At 42.4% G+C, this 25,840-nt stretch overlaps 1 protein-coding gene across 5 annotated transcripts in view; it reads left to right on the top strand.

Moving 5' to 3' along the window:
- The window catches only part of LOC137331470 (probable cation-transporting ATPase 13A4), a 91,997-nt gene that overhangs the window by 18,825 nt on the left and 47,332 nt on the right, over window positions 1–25,840 (top strand). For 3 of the 5 annotated variants that reach the window (XM_067995287.1, XM_067995284.1, XM_067995286.1), the window contains 14 exons: window positions 1,802–1,948; window positions 2,148–2,218; window positions 2,308–2,388; window positions 5,961–6,030; window positions 6,133–6,267; window positions 6,509–6,581; window positions 9,557–9,688; window positions 10,652–10,819; window positions 11,629–11,786; window positions 13,759–13,947; window positions 15,798–15,859; window positions 16,481–16,631; window positions 22,168–22,251; window positions 22,891–23,047. In XM_067995287.1, coding sequence (XP_067851388.1) covers window positions 1,802–1,948; window positions 2,148–2,218; window positions 2,308–2,388; window positions 5,961–6,030; window positions 6,133–6,267; window positions 6,509–6,581; window positions 9,557–9,688; window positions 10,652–10,819; window positions 11,629–11,786; window positions 13,759–13,947; window positions 15,798–15,859; window positions 16,481–16,631; window positions 22,168–22,251; window positions 22,891–23,047 — 1,678 coding nt within the window. Of the gene's footprint in view, window positions 1–1,801; window positions 1,949–2,147; window positions 2,219–2,307; window positions 2,389–5,960; window positions 6,031–6,132; window positions 6,268–6,508; window positions 6,582–9,556; window positions 9,689–10,651; window positions 10,820–11,628; window positions 11,787–13,758; window positions 13,948–15,797; window positions 15,860–16,480; window positions 16,632–22,167; window positions 22,252–22,890; window positions 23,048–25,840 lie in introns of those variants that run through there. The other 2 variants (XM_067995285.1, XM_067995288.1) reach the window with 2 other exon arrangements.

Consider the following 25,840-nt stretch of genomic DNA (forward strand, 5'->3'; position numbering starts at 1 on the left):
ATGTTGGAGAATGTGGAGGAGTCCAGCATCAACTAGTGTGGGGTTCTGGCACAAATACTGCAGTCAACCACGGAATGTGCGGCCACCTCAATGGATCAATGCTGCTGAGCCATACTTGCAGGAGTCTGTGGAATCAATAATAGCATCTCTCAGGGACGTTAATACTGGTGTCATACAGGCTCTGGGCTCAACCATCTCCTCTGCCTTGGACAGGCTAGAAGACTGAAGGATAGGAGCTTTATTTGGATCACAAATATTCTACAGTCTGATCTGCCACAGATCAGTAGAAGCACTGAGTTGCAGCCCAGTAGCAGGAGCAGTTGTACAATGGGAATGGAACATAAGGCCGTCTCTCAGGATGACAACACGTTTGGACCCTTGCAATGCCCTCAACCAATGCCTGGCCTGGTGCCAAACTGCCAGCTGGGACAAACTGCCCTGGCAGAGGCTGAGTTGCTGCAGTTTGCCTCACTTAACTGCTACATTCGCAACTTTAGTTAAGTTACTCATTAGCTGCTTGAGAAGTGTGAGAAAGAGCTTTGTTTCAGATGAGTCCTAATTGGTCACTTTCTGCCTGATGCATTTAAAGAATTTGTGATCCATGGGTGAGATAGCTGAAAATCAGGAGCAAAATATACTTCTACTGTTACATGGAAGTCATGCCTAAATTTTGGGTTTTAAACACAAATTTCCATTGTTAAGGAAAATTTGGCCCATTTTCAGGCCAATAACCAACGATGCGCCAACAGCACATGCCCCAATCAGGAGGCCCAAGACCAGCCAGAAATTGGTCCTCGGGCCTCATTAATATTTTTGTAGTGAGCTGCCGGCACCTGTCGTGCCTCCACGGGCAGCTTGTGCATTTTACGAAGAAGTATATCAGGCTGTTTGCCTTGCCCGCAGAAGCCCATAGGTTAGTCATGGGCTGCAGTGGCAATGGAGCGGGGTTGGGCTGTCAATGGGGGCAGCGCTCTTGCTTCGCACTGGCTCTACAGCAACAATGTCTGAATTTAGGTCTCCATGCGTTTATATGAGAAAACAGCTTTCAACTGGCTGCTAGTTTAGAACACAAATCTTTCACATTTGAGACCTGGGTGTGAATTCAGCCCAAGTTGATGGGATGAAACACTTCTCCCTACTGCCTGTAAAAATCCTGCATGAAATTAGTTTTCCCTGTAGCCATTAATGTACAGAACATCAGCACTAATTGGCTAAGATGCCAGCAGGGTAGCTGGCAAAGAAAATGAAAAATCTTCAGCTGCTTCATGAGGTTGCAATGATGACATATTGTTGGGACAGTTTAGACGGAGCTTCAGTTTCATCTTCTTGTCCACTACCTTATGTGTGACACTGATGCTGGATGTCCAAAGAGGAAGAGATCCATTCTTCAGTACTAGCATCCTTTAGTTTAATATGCAGGAAAATTCAACAACAAAATGAAATAAGTAATATTCACCTGCCTAGCAGAATTAGTTTGTCAAGTAGATTCAGCCTTTTGCACTCTCTTCACACCATTCCAAGCTGAATTTAAATGAGGTTAATATCGATGTGGCCTCCTGCTCCCTCTGCTGGCGGGAAATGAACTCACCAGAGTGGAATCCTGCCAGAAATCTGTTCCGAGTTGAAACCCGCCCCTTGGTATTGATGGTGCCTTTGTGAATGAGGCGTCCAAATCTGAAGCGAACTCATTAGTAATTTGCTCCAAGCTCCATTGGTGGAATTTGAATCCTGTTAGTTATTTACAAAATGAACCCGCATATTCAGCAATTATGATTTTTTTATTCCTTCCTTTTTTGTTCAGGATGAATATAAAACCTGGACTAAGAAGAAGGTGAGGTGGATTCACTTGTCTTTACTCAGTAACCCAGAAAGTGTTACACAGCAACATCCACTCCTCTCTGATGAGACGTCATTGCTGCACAGAATCATCATGAAACCTGATTTAAAAGTAAGAGCTGCCTTTCAAATTTTGCTTTTGTTTCAATAATGTATTTTATTTAGTTGAAACCATATCCAGAGCAAAATTTCTGTAGTTCTTAATTTACTTAAAACAGAAGAAATCAGGAACATTTTGTATTTTAGTTTGCCTGTTTAAATGTTAATTTTTTTTTCAAAAATACATTTATTCTCTTGACTGATCTTTATAGGTGCGGTATATTGAAATTCAAAAGATCAGGTACATCTGGGACCTTAATGAAAAGCAGTTTGTTAGAGCTGAGTAAGTTTTTGCAAATCCACCTGACTTTCTGGAATTAAGGTAATTTTAAGCTCCTTCAGATGTATTCTTTAATTCATTATTTTATTCAGAGGACTGGAAGACAGCCACTCCTGTACTGATACTCGTAATACATTTGGCTCTGGATTAACAGCCACAGAAGAAACTACCAGGTAGGTAGTAAAAAAATTAATTTGGCTTGATAGTTGGTGTGTGTATGAGAGAGAGAGAGAAAGTCCTGTTGTTTCATTTTATGGCCAACTAGCTCTGCTTGGTTGTATTTCCATTTTTAGAGCTTGTAAATACTGGCTTTGCACATATTTGCCATCCATAAATGTAAAAAGTAAATTTCTCTTTTTAAATCAAGTAAGAATTTCCAAGAAGAAATTCTTCTCAATGAGTTGTTCATAAATCAAGTAACTTGAACACCATATACATATGTGAAAATGTTCCTTGTGAAATTATATTAACAAGTGTGCATTGGAAACAGAAATGAGTGCAAAGCCACAAAATGGTCCCTCACTTGCATTATTTTCAGAACAAACTGCAGAATTCCAAACTTCTTGGGGGTTAAGTTTCCATAGCCTTGAGGCCACAAAAGGAGCCAAATCTGGATGGGCGGGAGTGAAACATAGGACATAGGAACAGGAGTAGGCCATTTTGCCCCTCGAGCCTGTTCCACCATTCGGTGAGATCATGGCTGATCTGTGACCTAACTTCATATACCCGTTTTAGCCCCATATCCCTTAATATCTCTGATTAACAAAAATCTATCAATCTCAGATTTAAAATTAGCTAGCATCAACTGCTGTTTGCGGAAGAGAGTTCCAAACTCCTACCACCCTTTGCGTATAGAAGTGTTTCTGAACTTCTCTCCTGAAAGTCCTGGCTCTAATTTTTAGGCTATGTCCCCTCGTCCTAGACTCCCCAACCAGCAGAAACAGTTTCTCTCTATTTACCCTATCAGTTTCCTTTAAGATCTTGAAAATTTCAATCAAATCACCCCTTAATCTTCTAAATTCCAGGGAATATGACCCTAGTTTGTCTAGTTTCTCCTCTTAATTTAACCCTTGGAGTCCTGTTATCATTCTAGTAATTTTACGCTGCACTCCCTCCAAGGCCAATATATCCTTCCTACGGTGCGGTGCCCAGAACTGAACACAGTACTCCAGGTGTGGTCTAACCAGGACTTTGTATAGCTGTGGCATAACTTCTGCCCCCTTGGATTCTAGATATAAAGGCCTCTAGATATAAAGGCCAGTATTCCATTAACCTTTTTGATTATTTTCTGTACCTGTCCATGACATTTTAATGATCTATGTACATGGACCCCTAAGTCTTTTAGGACCTCCACTGTTTTGAACTTTTCAAATGTCCGCAAAAGGAACTGAATCTGGATGGGCGGGAGTGGAACATGGGACATAGGAACAGGAGTAGGCCATTTTGCCCCTCAAGCCATTATTATTTAATCATTATTAAATACAGTGAATAGTTGCGGCCCCAACACAGATCCCTGTGGGACACCACTAGTCACACCCTGCCAATTTGAAGATCTGCCCATTATCCCTACTCTCTGTCTCCTGCCACTCAGCCAATTTCCTAACCAGGTCAATAATTTGCCCTCAATTCCATGAACTTCAACTTTAGCTAACAGAAATCAGGGTGGGACCCAGTTCCACCAGGTCCTGGCTCCTTTTTCACTCATCAAAATTTCTTGATGATTTGGGGGTGGGCGTATTAGAATGCTATGCAAATGATGGAATTACATCATACAATGTAATTATGACATACGATGTAATTCCTGCCATTTGTGTACGAGCAATGCTGGGTGCAAGGAACACCTGTGTATCCCTGGCATTCAGCAATGTTAAGGACATTGGGGGATTGAAAATTTAAAAGGTCAGGGATTCCATATTGCAATTGAACACAGAGTAATTGATTGTAGTAGGGAAACTTTTATTAATTCCTTCTCGGGACGTGGGCCAAGTTTTAAAAATCTTCGGTCTCATTGCTAGCTCTTTAATACTGTGGCAAAATGCCACAGCAAGTATCTCCCCTCCCTCCTGAGGCTGGTGCCTTAAGCAAGCTGCAAATGGCATGGGTACCCACCTAATATATGGAGATCCCCCTGACCCCCACAAAGTGGAAGAGGGTCATTGACACACTATGGGTGGGTGGGATTCCTCCGCCATCATACTTATGGCGCCAGAGCAGAATCAGAGGAAATTTGGGGCACTTAACATTTTATTTTTGGATTTAAACGTTTCACTGTGCAGGACTGCCTGTTCATTGGGATGGAACGTTGTACGTATGGGAGCCCTGTTTGGAATCAGACAGATGAAAAAGGATCTCTATTTTTGCCTGTAAAGGTACTATGTGAATATGCTTAGGGCATTTTCAAGCCAGTTCCTAGTGCACACAGGGTCACGACACAACCTACCCAGTGTTTGGATCAAAACTGACAATAAATTGCCAATCTCATTCCAACAATCCATAAGAATAGACTGTGTGTGAGGTGGAAAAATCTGTAGTTGAGTTGTAAGCCCCAATGCTGGGGCAGAGGAGAGGGAATCACACTTTGTATATGCCTGGTCTGGAGTGCTTGATGCTGACTTTGGGTGACCAATGTAGAAGAATGTTCCATTCCCTGCCAGTGATGTCTCTCACCTTGATGAATACATCAAAATAAAAAGATGTATATTGTCTAGGTATAGTGGTCCCATAAATCCATGTTGCAGTTTGCACCCTCGTTACGTTGGCTGGTCAGGGATTATGTCCACCCTTGATTTGTGCCACCCATGCTGCTTAATGGCATACCTCAATGTGGGTGGGATCAAAAATGGGTTGGTGACTATCGAGACCCTCATTCTGCAATTTGAAGTACAGCACAGTAGCCCCACCCAGCAGAAAAATACATGCGAAATGGGCAAAAGTATTTAATGCCTGAAGCACCTTTAAAAGGTATTGACAAGGCTGCGCTTCACTTATATGCATCTAACTTACCCTGACAGAAATGGAGCATAATGGGGGCTTGCAGCCTAGGAATTCTGGTTCCTTAAGCTAATCAACTCATTCACATGTGCATGCTGGTGAAAGGGTGGGCGTAGCAAAAGGGACTTCCCACCCAGACCAGAAATAAATGGGAAAACAATGGAGGAAACAGAGCCTGCTGACAATTACGAGCACCCAAGTTGTGTTGCGCTGCCATTGCGTGCCAAACTCGCCACTGTAATTGCAGATTTTTGGGGCCAATATTATTTATCTTCTTTTTGGATAAGTACATTCTTTAAAAATGTATGTCTTGTACATATTTACTTCTTTCTAAAGAAATCCAACAAAGCTTTGGACAGTTCACATATTGACATGAGATTAAAACATTATTTACTTCATTGGTTTTGTTACGAATGCAGACCTACAGCCCACTGCCCTGACTGGTCTCTTCAAGTTCCCTCTGACCACTGTTATATTTGCTATTGGCTGGAATACTTACTGTACTTATTTAATTGATGATTGTGCTTAAATGTTCATCTTATGTACATTTTTTGAATATTGTTTAATTTTCCAAATTGTGAGAATCTATGTCTAACGCATTGGTATTCATATCACTCATTGTCAACAGACAAAAAAAAATTCTAGGTATGTAGTTGTTTGTATACATTAGTAAAATCATTATTGTGTAACATTTAAATGACAATGTAATGTAGATTGGTCTACTTTCTAATAACGCGATAATGTTTAAATGCAGGAGATTAATATTTGGACCTAATACAATTGAAATACGAATTGCACCCATTTGGAAGCTACTTTGTAAAGAGGTAAATCTTGTTTCATGTGGTTTTTACTTGCTGTGTTATTGCTCCCATGTTAGAAGCAAACTGATAACCTTTTAATCACTACTCTTTTTCTTTTCTTCATAGGTTTTAAATCCATTTTATACCTTTCAAGTATTCAGTGTGTGTCTGTGGCTTTCTGAGGACTACACAGAATATTCAATCGCACTCATATCTATGTCTCTTATTTCCATTGCTTTGTCTGTGTATGATGTGCGGCAGGTGAGTTTTAAATCAGAGGATACATTTAATGCTGTGCATGGTACTATCTTCATCAATATTTTGCAATGATGGCGTAGCTAACAATTCATTTGCCTGCTTTCTGATTCCAACAGAACCTGAACTTTTAAATCTTTCGTTTGAAATTTGTTCAAAAGATGCTTATTTCGTTTTGCATTTAAATCTTCATACATTTCACCTTTTGAGATCTGATTAAATTCTTATGGTACTTTACTGTTTGCAGCAATCGATAAAGCTGTACAGACTTGTGGAATCTCACAATAACATGATGGTCACCGTCTGCAGAAAAGATGGAGGTGAGCAGTTTTCAGTGCAGAGGATGTGATATTGTGACTGCCTTCTTTTTGATAGTTTGAGCTATATTTGTGCATTTAATTACTCTGTAGACTCAATCTGCTTTGCTTTTGCTTCACAGTTCATCTCTAATCTCTTATTCGTTTCCTCATTACTTGTGTGGTCTTTTTTTCATTGAAATATTGATCTCTCCAACAAACCTATATTCTCTTGGATGTGCCAATTCTTTGCTCCAGCAATGTGCCTAATAACAGCCTCCAAATAGCATCCTGCACTGCACCATTATGATTTTTCCAGGATCCTTCCCAATTCAGGGCTAAGTTTTGGGCAGAAATGTCCTATAAACTAATGCCAAGTAGTTGGATGAGACTGACAAAATTCATTTCACTTTGACCCATACAGCCTTGCAACAGAGGAGACGTAAGACTTTCATCTATCTGTTTAGGTTTGAACCCATTTTCTAGAAGGGAAAGGGCAGTGCTGTACCTCAGTCCACTGCCCAGTTTCCCAGGAATTTATTTAAATTTACAGTTGGTAATGCAGTGAGGAGAGAAAATGTGGCCTTGTATTTGAGTACATGCCCCTTTGAGTATCTGCCCCTTCATAGATGCTACAAATTTCTCAAGTTCAGCATCAGCACTCTGTCTTATAAGTAGTTCCAGCATCTTCGGGAGATTATCTTTACAGCCCAATATCTAGTCCTACAACAATGTGATCTACGATTGTAACAATTAAACCCCCCCCCGTGTGTAATGGATATTGCCCATGTGTGCATTTCTCTTATCTGACAAACATTCTGAAATAAGGTCAATTCATGGACGAAGAAGCTGATTTATTTTACATGTAAGATATGAATGCACAGAATATTGTTTTCAGCGAAGCTCAGTTTAATTCCTTTTGCTTCTCATAACATCAAAAATAATAAAGGATGTCACTTTGCCCTGTTAACAAACTAAAAGCACTTGACAGACTAGCTCCATTTTCCACTCTGTTCCCACCAATCTGCAATTTTAACGCCCGTGGTTTTGGCGGCAGAAGAGGCTTCTGCTGGAGTCTGGCAGGACCCTCATTAACAAATGCAAAATGTGGTCCCACAACCAACTTGGGACCTGATGGTCCTAGCAGGGACTTTGCAACTCTCTTCTGCAAACAGCAGTTGATGCTAGCTCGATTGTTAATTTTAAATCTGAGATTGATAGATTTTTATTAACCAAAGGTATTGAGGGATATGGGGCTAAAGTGGGTATATGCAGTCCGGTCACAGACCAGCCACGATCTCATTGAATGGTGGAACAGGCTCAAGGGCTAAATGGCCTACTCCCATTCCTATGTTCCTATGGTGTTTTAACCTGCTTCAGAGCCTTGAACAAATATATTAAGAAAGAGATGTCCAAGATGAAGATGATTAAAATTAATGGTCTAAAAATCACTGGGAGCACTATTGCAATTTCCTGATCTGCACTCAGCCTTTATATGTTGTCCCTGATTTTGTGAGACAGGCAAAAATGGGGTTCTGTACCTCAGGCATTGAGCTATGCTGAATCTTGCAATATAAGCCTGCCTCCTATTTAGAGCAAGCTACAGGCACAGGAAAAGCTTGCCCAGAGAACTTGGCCTATAGCACACTTGGTTGGGGAGTGCAAAAGCGAGGGGCCAGCTATTAAGGGACTGTAACTCACTATAAATGGGGAAGTTGTGATCATAGCAGAAAGCAGGACTAAATTGTTAATATTGGCACAGTGGGCTACACTGTTCCCTTTGATTGAACATCCTGCTGCCGTAGGTGTGCCAAAGGAGGGTGGCCTTGTTTAGTGCTGAAGGCCTACCTCTAGTAAAAGCACAGCTATCTGCTGTGTGGATGGATGTTACCGACTGAGTCATTGTAGTCACCCAACTCCTTTGTATCTGGCTACAGGTAAGAAGGCAATGTGGTGGTATCAGGAGCAAGGCAAAGGTGAATGGGTTCCTCACTTTTGGACATTTTTCTTGCGGAGTCCATCAAATATGGTACAAACTTAAATTGGAGTCTACCTGATCTTCTGGGTGGTATCATTTGAAATAGTGTGCTCAATTATTGCCCTATTGCATGCACCATTTTATTGTGCCTAAGTTGTGCTGGAGTCCTAAGGACCTTATTTGCTCAAGTAGGCCTCTTAAAGGGAATAGTTAGTTTTTAATTTTTTTTTGTGTGTGTTTCTATATCTTTAGCTGCACTTTGATCCAAGTTATTAGTTGGTTTTGCTGGATGTTCCTCCATTTTTACTTTTTTGGGGTTTTTTTGCCACAAATTCTTTTCTTCATTATTCTTGGTTACTGTTGGCTTTGACATCACATCTTGCAAAGAAGTGAAAATGGCTATTCCTTTGGGGGTACTGAACTAATTAAAATCTCCCTCTGCATAGTTTGTCTACTGCTGTATCATTTCAGGATCTACCTGTTTGTATCCTCCACTCTGATAGCATTTTCTTCCACACCAGTTATCAGACAGTGACAAACAGTGGATAACATTGGCTACTAACCCTCTAACTGAGAGAGCTAGCAACTCCTCCGTGGTTGATCCTTTCATCAAGTATTCAACCCCACCTCTCATCTTCAACCTCTATCACTCCATTGTAATATTTCTTGCCTTTTTTGTTGATACTTTGGTCATTGGTGCTCTGAACGTTAATGTCTTCTGCATTCCAAATATACCATCCTACACACTCTCCATCCTCCCTGCATCCTCAGTATATTGAAATCAAAATTCATTGCAAGGTTACCCACCCTAACTCATTCTTTCCCATGACCTCAAAAGCAATGAGTTTCTTACCTGACTCAGTTTTTCCATCCTCTTACAATCTACAGGTTTATAGTACCAGATTTAATGCCACCAAATCACTGATTTAACTTGCCTTCTCTCCTACTCACCTTAGAAGTGTATGAGGTATAAAAACCAGAGTGGATTGGATAGTTTACACTTTGTTGCTTATATTTACAGGATATGAGAAAGTGCCATCTAGTGAGCTGGTACCCGGAGATGTTTTTTTAGTTACAGGAAATAAACAAATATTATCCTGTGATTCTGTACTGATCCATGGGGGCTGCATTGTCAATGAGAGCATGCTTACTGGTAAGAATCTCTCTTTTTCACTTGTGTGTGAAATCTTATCCTACTTGTTCTCAGGAAAATTGAAAGATAAATAAACTTGAATGGCACTTGCACATCTCCTAGTGGCCACCTCAAGAACAACAAAGCAGAGGACATTGTTATCAAATGTCCTCAATTGCCCAGAATAGTTAAATTGAAGCAGTGGAAAAACTACATGATTGAGTTGGAAATTCCTTTTTCTGTAAGTCAGATATTTTTCTTTTCTCCCTGGAGAGCAAGACAAATTAAAAGAATGGTATTTGGAGGTGGGGTTATCCCCACATCAATAAAGCAAGTGACAGGACTCTATGAACAGGTATAACAGGTTGTCAGGTCATGTGACTTACCATGTGGATGTTGGGGTGGATTTGGCTCAGAGTAGCTTTTTCTTTCTTTCTCTTATTGGAGAATTTCTATTTTTTTTTTGTTCTTGGAATGTGGATGACACAGGCAAGGCAGTATTAAATACCCATCCCTAGTTGCCCTGAGGGCATTAACAGTCAACCAGTGTGACAGTTTAGGACTGGAGAACTAGGTCAGACCAAGTAGGGGTGGCAGGTCCCTTTCCTAAAGCATTGATAGTGTATTTTATCCCCATGTGGCCACTTACCGTTAATTGTAACTCTTTAAAGACTGTGATGCATACTGTCTTCCTACTTTCCCCCTCCCACCACCGCCCCCCCCCCCTGCCAACCAACACTCTAGCGAGTTCCCACCTGCAGGTCCAAATTATTTTAGGAGCCTGCCTTATATAGATAATGATGCTGGAAAATCCAGCAGACTTGACTCCTGGTTGGTATCAGAACAGAAAATCTCTCCGCGTATTTTTACTGCTCACTTGCATTACTTTGAAATTGGGGAAGACAGTGCTATGCTTGTGTAGTCAATTGCTGTCAACTAACTATAATTTGTTGACTGATCTATTATTTTATTTTATCAAATAAGGCGAAAGTATTCCTGTAACAAAGACACCATTACCAAGTGTAACTATCCTTAGTCGTTGGAAGAGCTCCACTGAAGATTACAAGCGTCACATCCTTTTCTGTGGGACCCAAGTGATTCAGTCAAAGGCAGCAGGCCATGGTGAAGTAAAAGCTGTGGTCTATCGAACAGGTCTGTCTCCCTGAGATCAAAATATAAATTACTTGGACCATAAAAGCTTCCATATATGTTGCAGAATACGAACTTCTCTGCCTGCTCCACTTCATTACAGTGGGTATATTTTTGTCTTTACCACCTGTGCATTTAGCATCACCTGGGTAGAGCGCAGAAAGGTATTAACTGAAGGAAAATCCACTGGGTTCTCTTCCTGGCATGCAATCCTACCTGCCTAGTTTTCCTTCCATCTCCACGCAGGTGATGTTTAACACCCAGCTGGTAAACATGGAGATCTAACTCAGTATGCCTATTTGTGTTTCAGATCAGATCCTTGAGTTATTGATGCTGCAGCAATGTGTTGCGTTATTGAGAGGTTGAGGGTTTGGCTCCACAATGAGTTCAGCTACACTACTGGGAAGGAAAACGACAGGCAAAAGCACGGGCACTTCCTCACATGGAGAGAAGGAAATTCAGTTGGGAAATTACTGAGATTGTGTTTGATCACATCCTAACATCTGAATTAACAATACCACTGTCAAAATCTAGGGGAGGATAGTTTGTTCATCCACTCTGCTCGGAATAGTTCCTCACATGGGATGACTTAAAGTGGGGGAGAATGTAAAATAGTTTACAAATAGGAACTTAAAATACTTTATGTGGTGTCTTTAGCAATGATAGAAATAGCAGTTCCCAAAGCCAATCGCAATCTGTGCATGTCAGAATAGAAAACATTTATTTCACTGTCAAGAGCAACTTTGCGCAAATTTAGTTAAGTATTATACCCATAAAAAATGACCTTAATAGTTTCTCCTCATTATTACCAGGTTTTACTACTACCAAGGGGGAGTTAGTGAGGTCCATTCTGTACCCGAAACCAATGGACTTCAAACTGTACCAAGATGCCTTTCGATTCCTGATGTGCCTCTCAGTTATTGCAATGATTGGGATGATCTATTCAGTCTGTATCCTTTTGCTAAATGGGGTAAGTTAAGAACATCTACTGCACATGAATGCACCAGAAATAACAAAATGGCTCTTGTGTTACATTTGTTCTTTTAGTGAATTGATTTAAAAATCCTAATCATCATTTTTGGATCAGAGCCTCAGTCTACCCTACCTGAAGTCTTCTCCAGCCACATGTCTCAGCCTGAACCCCCTGTTCCTCTGACTCCAATTTACTGATTGTTCACTGCTCCCTTCATCGAAGATCAATCCTTCAGTCACTAGCCCTCTGCTTTTTGGAATTCTCTGCCAAAATGACTGTCTCTCTACCATTCTCTCTGCCTTTCATATAAACCGATCTCTTCAAATGTGCCCACAGTCTCCCCTTAATTTCACCTCCTTGTAAAGTGTTCTGAACTGTTTCTTTTATACAGAGTGCTATATAAATACAAGGTATTCTGACATTTTAAATTAAAACAGAAATAGTATTCAAAACATATTAGTTTATAGTTTAAATTGTACATGTTGATTATTGGAAAAATAATCAGCAGAAAGTTGCAGAAGATAATAAAAGCCATGTGAAAAAGCAATTAGTCGCTCTGAGCCTAAAATTCATAGGGTCCACTCCACTGGCACAGAGCGTTGGAGCAGAACTCATCCGACCACCACGCCCTATCCCATGGCCAGAAATCCTGGGAATGGCATCATCTACAGAGCCAGGGAGGCTGCCCAACCCTTCAAGGGTGCATCAGCATGCCCACCCTGAACAACCGGTGGAGAGGAAGCCCAGCAAGGAGCTGAAGAAAGCTTGGATCTTCTGCACCCAATGGAGCAAACAGGCCATTTGGGGAAGATAATCAATCTGCATCAAGATTAAGTACCTTTCCCAAGTAAAGGTGGTGTGAGTTCTACTGAGGCCTATAGAGGATGTAAAGAGCAGAATTCCTGATGTAGTCCAGAACACTCCTAGACATGCCCCATTAACATGGGGGGCTCTGCAGAAGATTCGCTCATGGCTCTCCTTCCCCGGAAAATGGCAGAATGGAAAACATGAGGCAGAATCTCAGTGGAACTGGATTTCGCCTCAATTGTTGGTTACCCCTGGAGCGATCCACCCAGGGCCCAATTGGAATTTAGGGTCCTCTAAGTTTATCCTGTAACTTTTGATTGAAAATTATGGATTAGACATTCAGTGGCTCCATGCCTAATTTTCAGGGTCTAAACGGGCGCCTATGCCTCCAATATGGCGGGCATCACAAAGCCGGAAGTGCATCGGCCATCATATTGGTATAGGTAAAAATTAGGTATTGAGGGCCTCCCCCATGGAACAGGTATTAGGCCCTTTGCATATGCAAATAAGGAGCCCAACGCACGTTTGATCCCCCCTGTGCAAAATTGAGTTGCCCTGAACACAGCCGGTGCCAGGCTGGCTGCATTCAGGAGATTCAGGTCTACTTGCGGTCTAACTAGTGGTCCTTAAGGGCAGCTTTTAAAAAGTAGGAACATAGGAGGAACATAGGAACAGGAGTAGGCCATTCAGCCCCTCGTGCCTGCTCCGCCATTTGATAAGATCATGGCTGATCTGTGATCTAACTCCATCTACCTGCCTTTGGCCCATATCCCTTAATACCTTTGGTTGCCAAAAAGCTATCTATCTCAGATTTAAATTTAGCAATTGAGCTAGTATCATATGTGGATCCAAGAGGTACAGGAGTGCTTCCCCAGCTCCACTGCAGTCCCGCAGACTGTGGCCGGCCCTTGGCTGCCCCCCAACCCCGGTCGCTCCCCCTCCCGATTGCCTTCCAGGCCGGCGCAAACAAATTTCTAGGTCTATGTACCCTTTGTACATAATGTGAATTAAATGATTCAGCAGAGTTTGCATATCGAGTTTATTTATCAAACCATGGAAATCATCAAAAGATTTTTGCATAGCATCTGTTTTATTGTAGAAATGCTTATTTGCGTTATGCTCGATTTGCTGTGAGATTATTGACAACATCCTTCTCTGAAAGGTACCAACAGGGAAAGTTGTGAGGAAAGCACTAGATGTGATAACTATTGCGGTATCTCCTACCCTACCTGCTGTTGTGACTATAGGCATAATATACGCCCAGGAAAGACTGAAAAAGAAGGGAATCTTTTGTATTAGTCCACAGAGGATCAATGTTTGTGGACAGTTGAATCTTATCTGCTTCGACAAGGTGTGTCTATTTATTTTTAAAGTTGGTTATGTTAACTTGCCACTTACTGCACAATAATCACAACGTAATCTTTTCATTACCATAATCCTCCTGCTGGCTTAAGCCTATATTTCACTCTATATCGCTGTCACCCACTTTGTGTGAATTTCTAACCATGAATTGATTGAGGAACATGTGGACCTCAGCAAAGATGTAACTCAGCAAAGTTTTGGTAAAACTGTAGTTGAAAACAGAAGACTTTTCAATTATGCTTCATATCTGCTCGTGTGTAGTGCCGCAAATGCAGACATAGGGCAGATGAGTAAAATGAGATATAATTTTTCCCCACATTCCCACCCCCTGAAGGTGCTGATTCATGCTGCATGGCCTCCTCTAGCTGTATCTGCCTCAGGGATAACTCAATGTTACTCCTGCTGCCATGTATATAGTGGCAGTAATAATATGGGATCTATTTGAGGTGGAAGTTGGGGAAAATGGGTCAGAAGGTTTAGCATCACCCACTTAACCCTATTTAAATCTGGCAGGGCGGACTCCCGTGGGACTTAAAGGGGACTGGAGATATTTAGGAGGATAAATTTTGTGTAATGTTAAACTGGAGTTTTTGAAGTGGTCGACATTTTTGCTCCATTTTACTCCATTTACTGCCCCAAATCCATCCCTATATGGTCAGTAATTCAGAGGAAAATCCAACGCTCAATTTCTAGGTTCATATGAAGAATGGCCACTGGAATAAGGAACTAGAGGGCCGGCAAACAAGTAGTCTCGTTTTTGTTGGGAAGGCCTGGTCATCTGCTTCGCCTACGTAGAACTCGTTAGTCTACCCACAGCAGTTTGTATTATCTAAATGCCAACAGCAGAGGATGCTATTTGCAGTGAATTCTCTCAAGTATTCAATGGTATAAGCAAGCTGAAGGGCAAGCACCTCAAACTGACAAGTCTGTTATTTCTGTTGCTTAGTGTCACAGCAAGATATCATCTCTTCTACAAAAGAAAGTTGAGGCAAAGCTAAAATAATTGTATCCAAGAAACTAACCCACTTAAGACAGACATTCCCTTTAAATAGATCGATGAGGTCTGACTGCACGCAGGGAGCCACTGTGTTGGCTATCTATACCAACTTTGTGACAGAACAAAGGGTACCTATCCAAAGGTGTCCCCAGACAGCTGGCTGGATCCATTTTTAATTCAGACTTACTCCATCTAGAATCATACAAAATAAAGACAAAAACATATGTGTTCATTGCAACTGCTTTACACTCATGTCTACTTTTTGCTAAAATTAATGAATGGAGTAAAATATACCCCTGATTGATTCATAGAATGGTTACGGCACAGAAGGAGGCCATTCGGTCCATCGAACCTGTGCCGGCTCTTTGTAAGAACAATCCAGTTAGTCCTATTTCCCCGTTCTTTCCCCGTAGCCCTGCAAATTTTTTCCCTTCAAATATTATCCAATTCCTTTTTGAAAGCCATGATTGAATCTGCTTCCACCACCCTTTCAGGCAGCGCGTTCCAGATCATAATTACGCGCTGCATAAAAATGATAGAAAACCAATACATTTTGCTTTTAGTATTTAGTACAGAAGATACCTTGAAGTTGTATTTTGGATATGTAAATACACTTAACATATTCATCTGAAATTCATCTCTCTACTATTTTGAATAAATTGGTAAATGTTTCTGCTAAAATAGCAGAGAGAGGAATTTCAGTCAAACATGTTAAACATTAATACACTAGCACCCCACAGCATAATTCAGGGGCTAATATTTTTTGTGCTATGTGCAACATATTTCTTTACACTGCTGTGTTCTCTTCACCAGATTTATTTACTATTTTGTGCTTTATTTAGACTGGAACTCTGACTGAAGATGGACTGGATTTGTGGGGCTTAGCATCAACCAAAGGGAAAGGGTATGTGAAATTATAGAACCAGAAACTTTTACAACATTTGATAGGTAAAGGTACACAGTGTAAGAGAATCATAACAATATTTTCTGCCAAATACTTATTAGATCCTCTCCATGAGATTGTCTTTAATGCCTACACATAGCTTTTCTGGGAGGCAGGTTTTGCCATTGGTCTGGGGCTATAAGCAAAGTGTTATATCAGAAGTCATGGTATAACAGGGATCTTTATAGTGAAGGACTCATTTGCTTCATCTACATTGTTTGATTTCTTTGGCAAACGCAGTTATTTAGCCAGTTAGTGATGAAATTGTTGGACCTCTTGCAATGCAATTTTTTTAAACATACAAGTCACATGATCTAAATCTTTCTACTGACACATCAATTTCAAACAAAATAAACAGTTCCTACTCCAGGATATCTTTGAGAAATAGTTTCATCTTTAAAATATTTAAATGGCAATTTCTGTTATTAATTTTTTTTGACGTTTCATTGTGGCTTTAGCACCCCTATAAAAAATGACAACAGCTTTAAGTTGTTAACAATAGAGTAACTAAAGATAGCACAGATTTACTATTGACCTTGTGTTTCCAATTGCTTATCTAATAAGACATTTCTAAATGTCCAGTTTACAGAATATATTCAAGTTTAGCAGTGGCGATATGTTACCGTGGGGGCCATTCTTTGGTGCTATGGCCAGTTGTCACTCACTGATCCTTTTAGACAACACTCTTCAAGGTGACCCACTGGATTTAAAAATGTTTGAGACTACTTGTTGGGTAAGAGACAGATTGCATGTTTTAAAGGAGTTGTATGCTTTCATTTTCACAAACTAAGACTCAAATGAAACGCTTCACTGCAATGCTTACCTTTACCATTTTCCAATAACAGGATCTATTTTTTTTCTAATCTATTTATTCCTATCTCTCTATCCTCCTCCAGCCCTACAATCTCGTCACCCGAACCCTCCGTTCCTCTGACCACTTGTGCATACCCCTCTACCTTTTGACCCACCATTGCTGGCTGTGCCTTCAGCTGCCTAGGCACTATCTCTGGAATTCCCTCCCTAAATCCATTTGCCTCCTTTAAGATTGTCCTTAAAACTAACCTCTTTGACCAAGGTTTTGGTCTACCCTCCTAGTATTTCGTTCCCCCCTCCTAATATCTCAGCATCTGTTTTTTGATTACATGTCTGTGAAATGCTTTGGGATGTTTTTCTAGGCTAAAGGTGCTATAAAATTGTTTGCTGTTGTCATTGTTTCAGTATTACATTGTGTGAATTGCAGAGTAATTGTCTCAGGGCATGCTGGCAATCTAAAAATTACTTACATTTTTGATATCTCAGGAGTAATTTTAACCTGATCTGCTTGGCGGGAAACTGATGGGATCGGATTGGTCGTCAGTTTTACACCCCGCCCAAGTTTAACTTCCATTGAAGGCGATGGAAAGTAAAATCAGGGGAGGTATAAAACATTGTTGTCTTTCGATTTTTGGCCTTTTTTTAAGTCTGTTCACCTCCAAGTGCAGATACTTCCCTTGTCAGGAGAACATGCTGATAGTCAATAGATTTACTCTGTAACTGCTGAGTGTAGCTGTGGGGAAAGAAATTCAGCTATAAATTGGGCTGCGTAACGCCTGTTTTGAAGGCACTACATGGCCTCCTAAGGACCCAACATGGCATCCGGAATGCGTGTGCACACTTCTAACATGACGTGCGCTGGATGCCATCTTGGCAGAGGCGTTTGCGCATGCGCATATAACAAATGCCAGCACCATGTAAAGTAGGGAGAATATGATGTAAATCAGTGTGCAACGCTGATTTAAAGGGACGGATGTGATTTTGGAACTCAACACTCCAGCCAAAGCAACTGTCTTAATCACGCACAGCTGAATAGGTCCTAAACAGCCTGGAGGATCCCCCCCCACCAACCAGCGCTGTTTAAAGGGATCATGCAGGTGTTGCAGGTTAGTGGCTGGATTATTGCTTCTGGCTGCTGGTACAATTGTACGTGTTTGTTGAAGTTTCCTATACTTGGATAAAGTTGCTATAATATATAGAGAGTGGTTTGGCAGGTCCTGCATTACCATTGGTGTCATTTAGAACAGTGTGCTGAACAAGATTCCTGGCAACCATGGATGGCCTGCTAGGGCTCCTACCAAGCATTGAACATGACTGGGAGCATGCAGAGAGGCCACCCAGATCAGGTCAAGCTGCGAGGAGAGGGATGAGGAGGAGGAGGTGCAGGGCACTGAGCAAGAGGCTATATCCAATGAGAGCCTTCAGGGACCAATTCTCTTACCTCAACCTGAGCGAAGATCAGTGAACCCAACAGCTGCAATTCACAAAAGAGGTCGTGACAGAAAATTGACACTGCTGCAGCCACAACTACAGCCTCATAGCAGGGCAAGGACAGCATTGCCTGTGGCTATGAAGCTAACCGTGGCACTGATCTTTTACGGCTCTGGATCCTTTCAGGCTGCTGCTGGCGATATTGCAACATCTTACAGTTTGCAGTGCACTGCTGCATGTGGGACATCACTGAGGCTCTGTATAAGCTGCGCAACAGATTCATCACATTCCCTCTTGACAGAGAGAAGCAGAATGAATGAGCACGAGGGTTTGCTCACATTGCAGGCTTCCCCATGGTCAGGGTGCCATTGACTGCATGCATATTGCCGTGTGTGCTCCACATCTCAACTCGGCCATATTCATGAAAAGAAAGGGGTTCTGCTCCCTCACTGTGCAGCTGGTGTGTGACTACATGCAACACATCATGCAGGTCAATGCCCACTACCCTGACAGCAGTCATGATGCCTTCATTATGCAGCAGTCCAACATCCCACCTAACTTTCAACCGGCATAGCATGTTAAAGACTGGCAACTGGGCGACAAGGGCTAACCTCTCATGAGGTGGCTCGTGACTCCAGTCTGGAACGCATGCACACGTGCAGAGCAGGCCTACATTGAGACCCATGTGGCCATTCACAACGTCATCGCGCACACCATAGGCATCCTAAAGCAACACTTCCGCTGCCTGGACTGTTTTGGAGGAGCACTGCAGTACTCAGCTGAGCAGGTGTCAAGATTCGTTGTTGTATGCTGCATGCTGTACAAACTCGCCATTATGTGAGGGCTGCCTTAGCCACCGCCTATCCGGCAAGACCCTGAGCCAGAGGCAGAAGAAGAGGCGGAGACGGAGGAGGAAGTGGACGAAGAGGCATGGTGGCAATAAGGTGCACAGGGTCTAACTGCTAGGGCTTTGCGTGCTCACCTTAGTAATTAGCAGTAACCTCAACGACACCTCCCATCTCACCAACAGTGCTACATTCCCCACCTTTCCTGTCCCACATGACCATCAAGTTGTCCTCCTTATGATTACACATTGCTTCCTCCTGTAGATCATCGCATAAATAAAAACCACCACCAACTGCGACTTCAAATACAGATTAATAAACTAACACATGAAATCATGTATACAACATTACACTATTCACCCTTGTGCATTCCTTTAGTGCCTGTCGTTCATGTGCCTTTTCCTTTCCTAGTGCTCCTACAGCGCATCCCCAGTGGCTGGAGCATGGGTAGTGGAAGGCTGCTGACTTTCAATTGAGGAGCGTGGAGGACGACCTCAAGCAACGCTGGGACGAGAGGGCCCGGCTTCAGGCTGCACCATCTCGGCATGGGCTGCAGCAGTCTGGCCTGGCCTGGCCAGTCAGGCAACAGTAAGGCCACTAGCGGAGTGGCAGGGGTGGGAGCAGGAATGCTGTCATCCTGAGAGGACAGCAGGTTCGACTGCCATGGCGCCACTCACATGGGGCGGCGCCCCAGCAGTCCTGGTGATCTGTTGGAGATCAGATTGCTGGACTCCTGTGATGCCCTGGAAGCCCTGTTCCACAGTGGAACCCAGATCCACAATAGCAGCAGTCTGAGCTTCTAAGGCAGCAGTCAGACCTTGGATGGCAGATGTTTGTGCTGCAATGGAAGCTGTGACATTGGTCATCAGATTCTGCATCATGGCGGGTTCCACAGATGTGATGATGGAGGTGACCATCATTTCCATATGGGAAAGGATGGGCTCCAAGCTCTGCGCAAAGCCCAGTGCCAAGTTCGAGGTGGACTTCTCCATGTTCCATGACATTATGCGCAGGCTTTCCAGTGCACCAAGCACTGTGTACGCCCATCGGCCTACTTCTGGCATATCGAAGTCATCATTTGACTCCTCTGCAGCAGAACTAGTGTGCAACCTTGCCCTCTGGCGAGTTGGCATCTACATTATCCGTTCCTCCTGCCCCGCTCCTGCGCACTTGTGCCCAGTGCCTCACCACGCGCAGATCTCTCCTCTAACCTTGCCTCTACGGTACGTGCAGTGTCAGTATCTGAACTGGTGGATGCAAGTGTAAGATCAAGTGACAGCGTGGCTTCATTATCACTGTCTTCCTTCTCCTTCACCTCTGATGGTACCTGATCCAGTTCTTGGGTATATGCAATGACAAAGGGAGACAGGTTGAGTTGTGGAGCGGGGAGAGGAGAAAATAAGACTTGCGTGCTGACACCATCTACAGCACGAGTCAAAAAAGATTATGGGATGAGGGAGATGTTGGAAATGAGGAGGATTAGGTATGCAGAGACCCTCGTCGTCGATACCTCCAGCACCGCCAGTGTCGATGACCACAGTGATGGCCCACCCAATGATCCCCAGCACTGTCTCCTCCATGGGGGTGAGGACATGTGAATATGCCTGTCCTCCCCCAGGTCATTGCTGCTGCTAGCTGTTATGCGCCCCCTTCCTTTGCAAGACAGAGGGAAATGTGTTAGTGAGTGTCCTACAAGGTGTTTGGGTGATGTGGTTGTCATGGGTGAATAGCTGCCAGTGTGTGTGACCTGTGAGTTGTGGGTGTGTGGCTTGCAAGAGTGGTAATGTGTGAGGGTGAGATGCAGCATCTGAAGTACATCATTGTGTATGGATGGAAAGTGTTTGTTGGAGGGTGGGTGACAGGGGGTGTTGTGCATAGAGCAACGGTGCAGTTGGTAGGATGTGCCACTTGACACTGGAATTCACTCACCTTGACCACTTGAACTTTATCCTGCACTGCATCCATGTGCGTGGTGTAATGTTCCTGCATTCACTTCCAGCGCCACTTCCTCCCACTGTCTCCGCAGCTGGTGTCTGGAGGGCCTCCTGGCACCCTACGGATACAGGATGGCCCTCCTTGCGTCCACCTCATGCACCAAGGCCTCTAGTATGTCATCCGAGAACCTTGTGCACGCTCGCTCGCTGGTCCAGCCATTAGATTTTTCTTCCACCAACGATTGAATTGACCGTGCACCTCCCCTTTAAGAGATGCTGGCTGCCTTTAAGTAGTGCTGGCCACGCCCCATATCGGGCCCCCTGCTGGTGCATGCAGCCACTCAATAGCGCAGGTAGCGCTGGCTGCAAGTAGAAATCGTGAAGATTATCAGGCAGCACGAATCTCATGTGCTGCCTGATAATCTCCATGATTTCTGCGGGTGGGGGTTAATCGTGCACCGTGACCCCTGCGCCTGGTTTCGGGGGTTATCCAATTTAATTCCCAACATGTTGTGGAGGAAACTGACATGAACCTGCTCTGCATGTGACACTCAGCCTCCACAAAATATCCCCCAGTGAATATTGTGAATATACTTGTTGGCAAAACAATGTTAGTAAGAAATTGCAGCTAGCAAAAAGAAAACAAATATGGATTTTGTAGCTGAGGATGTGCTGCATTGTTGGAGCTGCCCTCTTTCAGCTGAGACAGTAAACTAAGGCCTTGTTTGCCTGTTCCACTGGGTCAGGTGAGTATTAAAAGATCCCATGGCACTATTTGAAGAAACGCAGGGAGTTCTCCCAGTGTCCTAACCAACATTATCTCCCTCAACCAGCATCATCAAAAGCAGATTAATTGGTCATTAATCTCATTTGCTTTTGTGAAACTTTGTTATGGGCAAATTGGCGACTGTGTTTGCCTACAAAGTCACAATGATTACACTTCAAAAGTAATTAATTGGTTGTGAAGCACTTTGGGATGTCCTGAGGATGTATAAGGTGCTCTGTAAATACGAGTTCTTTCTTTCTTCCCATCTTATATGCTTTGAATCTGTCAGTTTACTAGTTGTGTTAAGATTGCCAACCTAGTAACAGGTATGTAAGAGGCCATTGTACAAATTTTATTCAGACTGGCAATGGGTCTTTTGCCCACGATAGAGCTGTATACAATCATATTAAGGAACATTTCAATTTGAAGCAAATGACAAATATAATTAAACTATAATTTTCTTTTTTGAACTCATGACAGGAGTTAGAAGAAAAGACAGTCTTAAAGCAACAAAATGAGGAAGCATATTCATTTATTGTCAAGCCAGGACCTAGAGCTAATAAGGTACGTGATATGAATTTTTTAACTGGTGATCAATGTTTCGCCTCAAAACCAAAAATGTTTAGTTTATCAGAAAACTTCTGCTTCACACTCCAAAAGCAATTATTTTCAGCACATTTATAAGTTCGCAAGTGGGTATGAAGTCAAGGATGGGAAACTATAGTTATGAGGAGAGAGTTGAGATACAGGGACTATTTCCACTGGAGCAGAGATGGGTAAGAGGAGATTTAATAGAGATTTTTAAAATCATGAAGAATTTTGATAAGAGTATTTGATAGACTATTTCCTCTCGGGGACTCGGTGATGAAGAGCCATCAATTTAAACTTATCAGTAAGAGAATGAGAAGAAATTTCTTGACACAACGGGTTGTTGGAGCATGGAAAGTTTTGCCACAGTGAGTGGTTGAGGTATCTTTTAGGGGAAAATTGGATAAATGTTTGAGGCAGAATAAGATACAAGGCTGTGTGTTGCGAGCAAAGTAGCGGGATTAGGTTTGGATATCTTTAGTATAGAGCCAACACAGACACAACAGGCTGAATGGCCTCCTGCGCAACAGCAGTAAAGTAACAGTACCCCAAGGTACTTTGAGAGGAATTCATATATCAAATTCCTTAACAGGACAATGTTATTGTATATTACAGGTATCAAAGGAAGGAATTATAGTCCTGAAGCAATATCCATTCTCATCAGCCCTACAGAGAATGTCAGTTGTAACCCAAGTGATTGGAAAAGAAAAACTCACTGTCTACCTGAAAGGAGCACCAGAGATGGTTATTCGTCTTTGTAAACCTGAAACAGGTTTGAATGGTCATCCATGAAAATGAAAGCACTTGATGAATCAGTTATTAATATTATGATCAGCTCCTGAAGTAAATTAGGGTAGTATGTAAAATCTGTGATACAAATTGAAAGCACAAACTTCAGAATTTATTGCAGGGCAGATATAAATCAACTAGTAGCTCTCCTACCCCAGCGAGCAGGCGATCAGAGCTCTGGTCTCTGAATTGGATTGATATCCAGCGAGGTACTCACGTCCGATGAGCATGGAATGGCCACCCACCCATCGCATCTAGTCGGTCCTCCTGGTATAGAGTTGTGAATCAGGCTAATGATCTGTCCACATAAAAAGGGTCTTAGTCATTGAAACAACCAAGAGCACGATCTGCTGAATGTAAAAGCAATGGAAGAAACGAGATACCTCGTGTCACTATGCACAGAAGAGACAGAAGAAGAAGAAGTAGCTCTCCTGTGGCATTGCTTACAGGTAGTCTGGGACCTGGAGTGTGGTTTCTGATGTTTATGACAGTCCTACTGCAGCCTAAACATCATAGCGTTTTGTGCACCATGATACAGAAAATTTGCTAAAGCAATATGTTACAGACTTGAGTTAAATATATTACATTCCTTACTGAATTGAAAAATAGAGGAACAATTTTCTTGTCCCAGCATTGAAGCAGTGAAACTGGAGAGGAGCGAGCTTGGTGCTTGGCGAAACCAGAGAGCATGAACTTAGTGCTTGGTGACAAAATGTAGGGTTGACCTTGTGGGATTTTGCACGGTCAGCCTCATTTTGTAATAACTGTGAACTCCTGTTCCAGATTGGGCCCGAAGGAGGGAACTTACTGTCACTGGGGGTGAGAAATAGCTGCTGCTGTTTAAAGGTTGCACCTGCTATTTAAAGGGGCTGCTTGACTGCTGCTGGGTAAAAAACTGGAAATGGTTGCCAATGATGCAGACCACCTCCATCTTCAGATGGTACTTTGAAGGTGCTTCCACAAGTAGTGCACCTGCTCCACAGAAGAACTACTTGGTTTGGCAGGAGGAAGTGCTTTGTGAAATAGCCAAAGGACATGGGAGCAGCTGAGGAAAAATAATAATAGCTGCAGGAAGTCTTCCAAGATAAAAACATGATGTGGAGATGCCGGTGATGGACTGGGGTTGACAATTGTAAACAATTTTACAACACCAAGTTATAGTCCAGCAATTTTATTTTAAATTCACAAGCTTTCGGAGGCTTCCCCCTTCGTCACATCGTTCACCTGACGAAGGGGGAAGCCTCCGAAAGCTTGTGAATTTAAAATAAAATTGCTGGACTATAACTTGGTGTTGTAAAATTGTTTACAAAAGATAAAAACAGCCAGTAGGGGGCCAATTGTGCATGCCATAAAAAAAATTCCTTTCACTCTGCTAAACCATGACTAAGGTAGCTTGTTAAGCCCTCACAAAACAGCTCTTTCCATTCTTCACATGCATGGCGTACTGCAGCAGTGTGCACTTTATTTCATGCCACTTCAAACTAGAACTATTATTTGGAAAAGTGAGCCCACATAACAACTTTACAACAATACTTACCTGCACAATGCATACATCTCAACCTACAAAACTCAGAAAACCTGACAGCCCCAGAAAAGATGGCACCTAAAAAAACAATGTAGAATTGAATATCGAAGCCCAATGGCCTCATTTATGACATATGAAAAGAAGTAGTTACAGTGGGAGTGCAGTGAGACATGAATGTGTCATGACGACACCTGCAGCTGTACCTAATAATTCTATCAGTTGTATTTATAGGGAAAAAAAAATTGAACTACATAAAAGTACACATTTTGTCGTGGTGAATTTGCAAAGTTTTGAATGGAGGAAGTGGGCTCTGATGATGCAAAATTTATTTTGTGGTGCACTTGGATGCATTTCCTCCCCAGGAAATGTTGATTTTTATCATTTTTTAGTGCATTTTCCAGCATTTTGAAGTATGCAGTAATTAAAAAAAAAACTTTTGATTGTGAGTTACAATTGACTCATGATTTTATGCTATCAGAAGATAATTGCCCAGAAATTGCGCTGAGCAGTGAACGCACCTCGTCCGCACTCGTTAATTATAAACTCACCCACAAACTATTCGCGGGCTCCTAGGCACCAACTTGCTTCAACGGTGAGCTGCCAAAAGTGCAGTGGCCTTTCCTGGGCTTCTGTCAGCTGTGAGAGCGGGGAAAGGATCTCTCTCTACCCTCGACCATAACACCATAAGAGGACATAAGAGATAGGAGCAGGAGTAGGCCATTCGGCCCCTCGAGCCTGCTCTGCCATTTAATGAGATCATGGCTGAATCAGTTTGAAGCATCTTTGACAAGCCACGCAGTCAGAACCAGGAAGTGAAAGCTACAATAATGAATTCGAATGTAAAATCAGTTAGAGAAAGCGAAATAAAGAGAGGGTAAGATTAAAAGATAGAGATGAAAGACACAGAAAGAAAAAGTAAAAAAAATTAAAATTTTAAATTTAAGATTTTTTTTAAATGTCCAACAACAATTAATATTGGGAGGAGTGAGACTCCACATTTTTAAAAGTTAATTTTCAGTGCCAGGCAGTTGTTTGGCAGTCATTAAAACTTACCACGCCATTAAAAGTTAGTTTAGACCTAAAAAAAAGTGTGCCTTTTTTATGGAGCGATTAGTTCATTTCCAACTGGGCAGTGCATCAAGTTCACGCTGGTCCATTCATTCAAACGGCGAGCTGTCCTTCCCGCGCAGCTTTCAAACGAGCAGGGCAAATGGTAGAGCAATTTCTGGATTCCTGAGTTTGACTGTGCAT

The sequence above is a fragment of the Heptranchias perlo genome, chromosome 13, assembly GCF_035084215.1.
Source record: "Heptranchias perlo isolate sHepPer1 chromosome 13, sHepPer1.hap1, whole genome shotgun sequence".
In the NCBI taxonomy this organism is placed as follows: Eukaryota; Metazoa; Chordata; class Chondrichthyes; order Hexanchiformes; family Hexanchidae; genus Heptranchias; species Heptranchias perlo.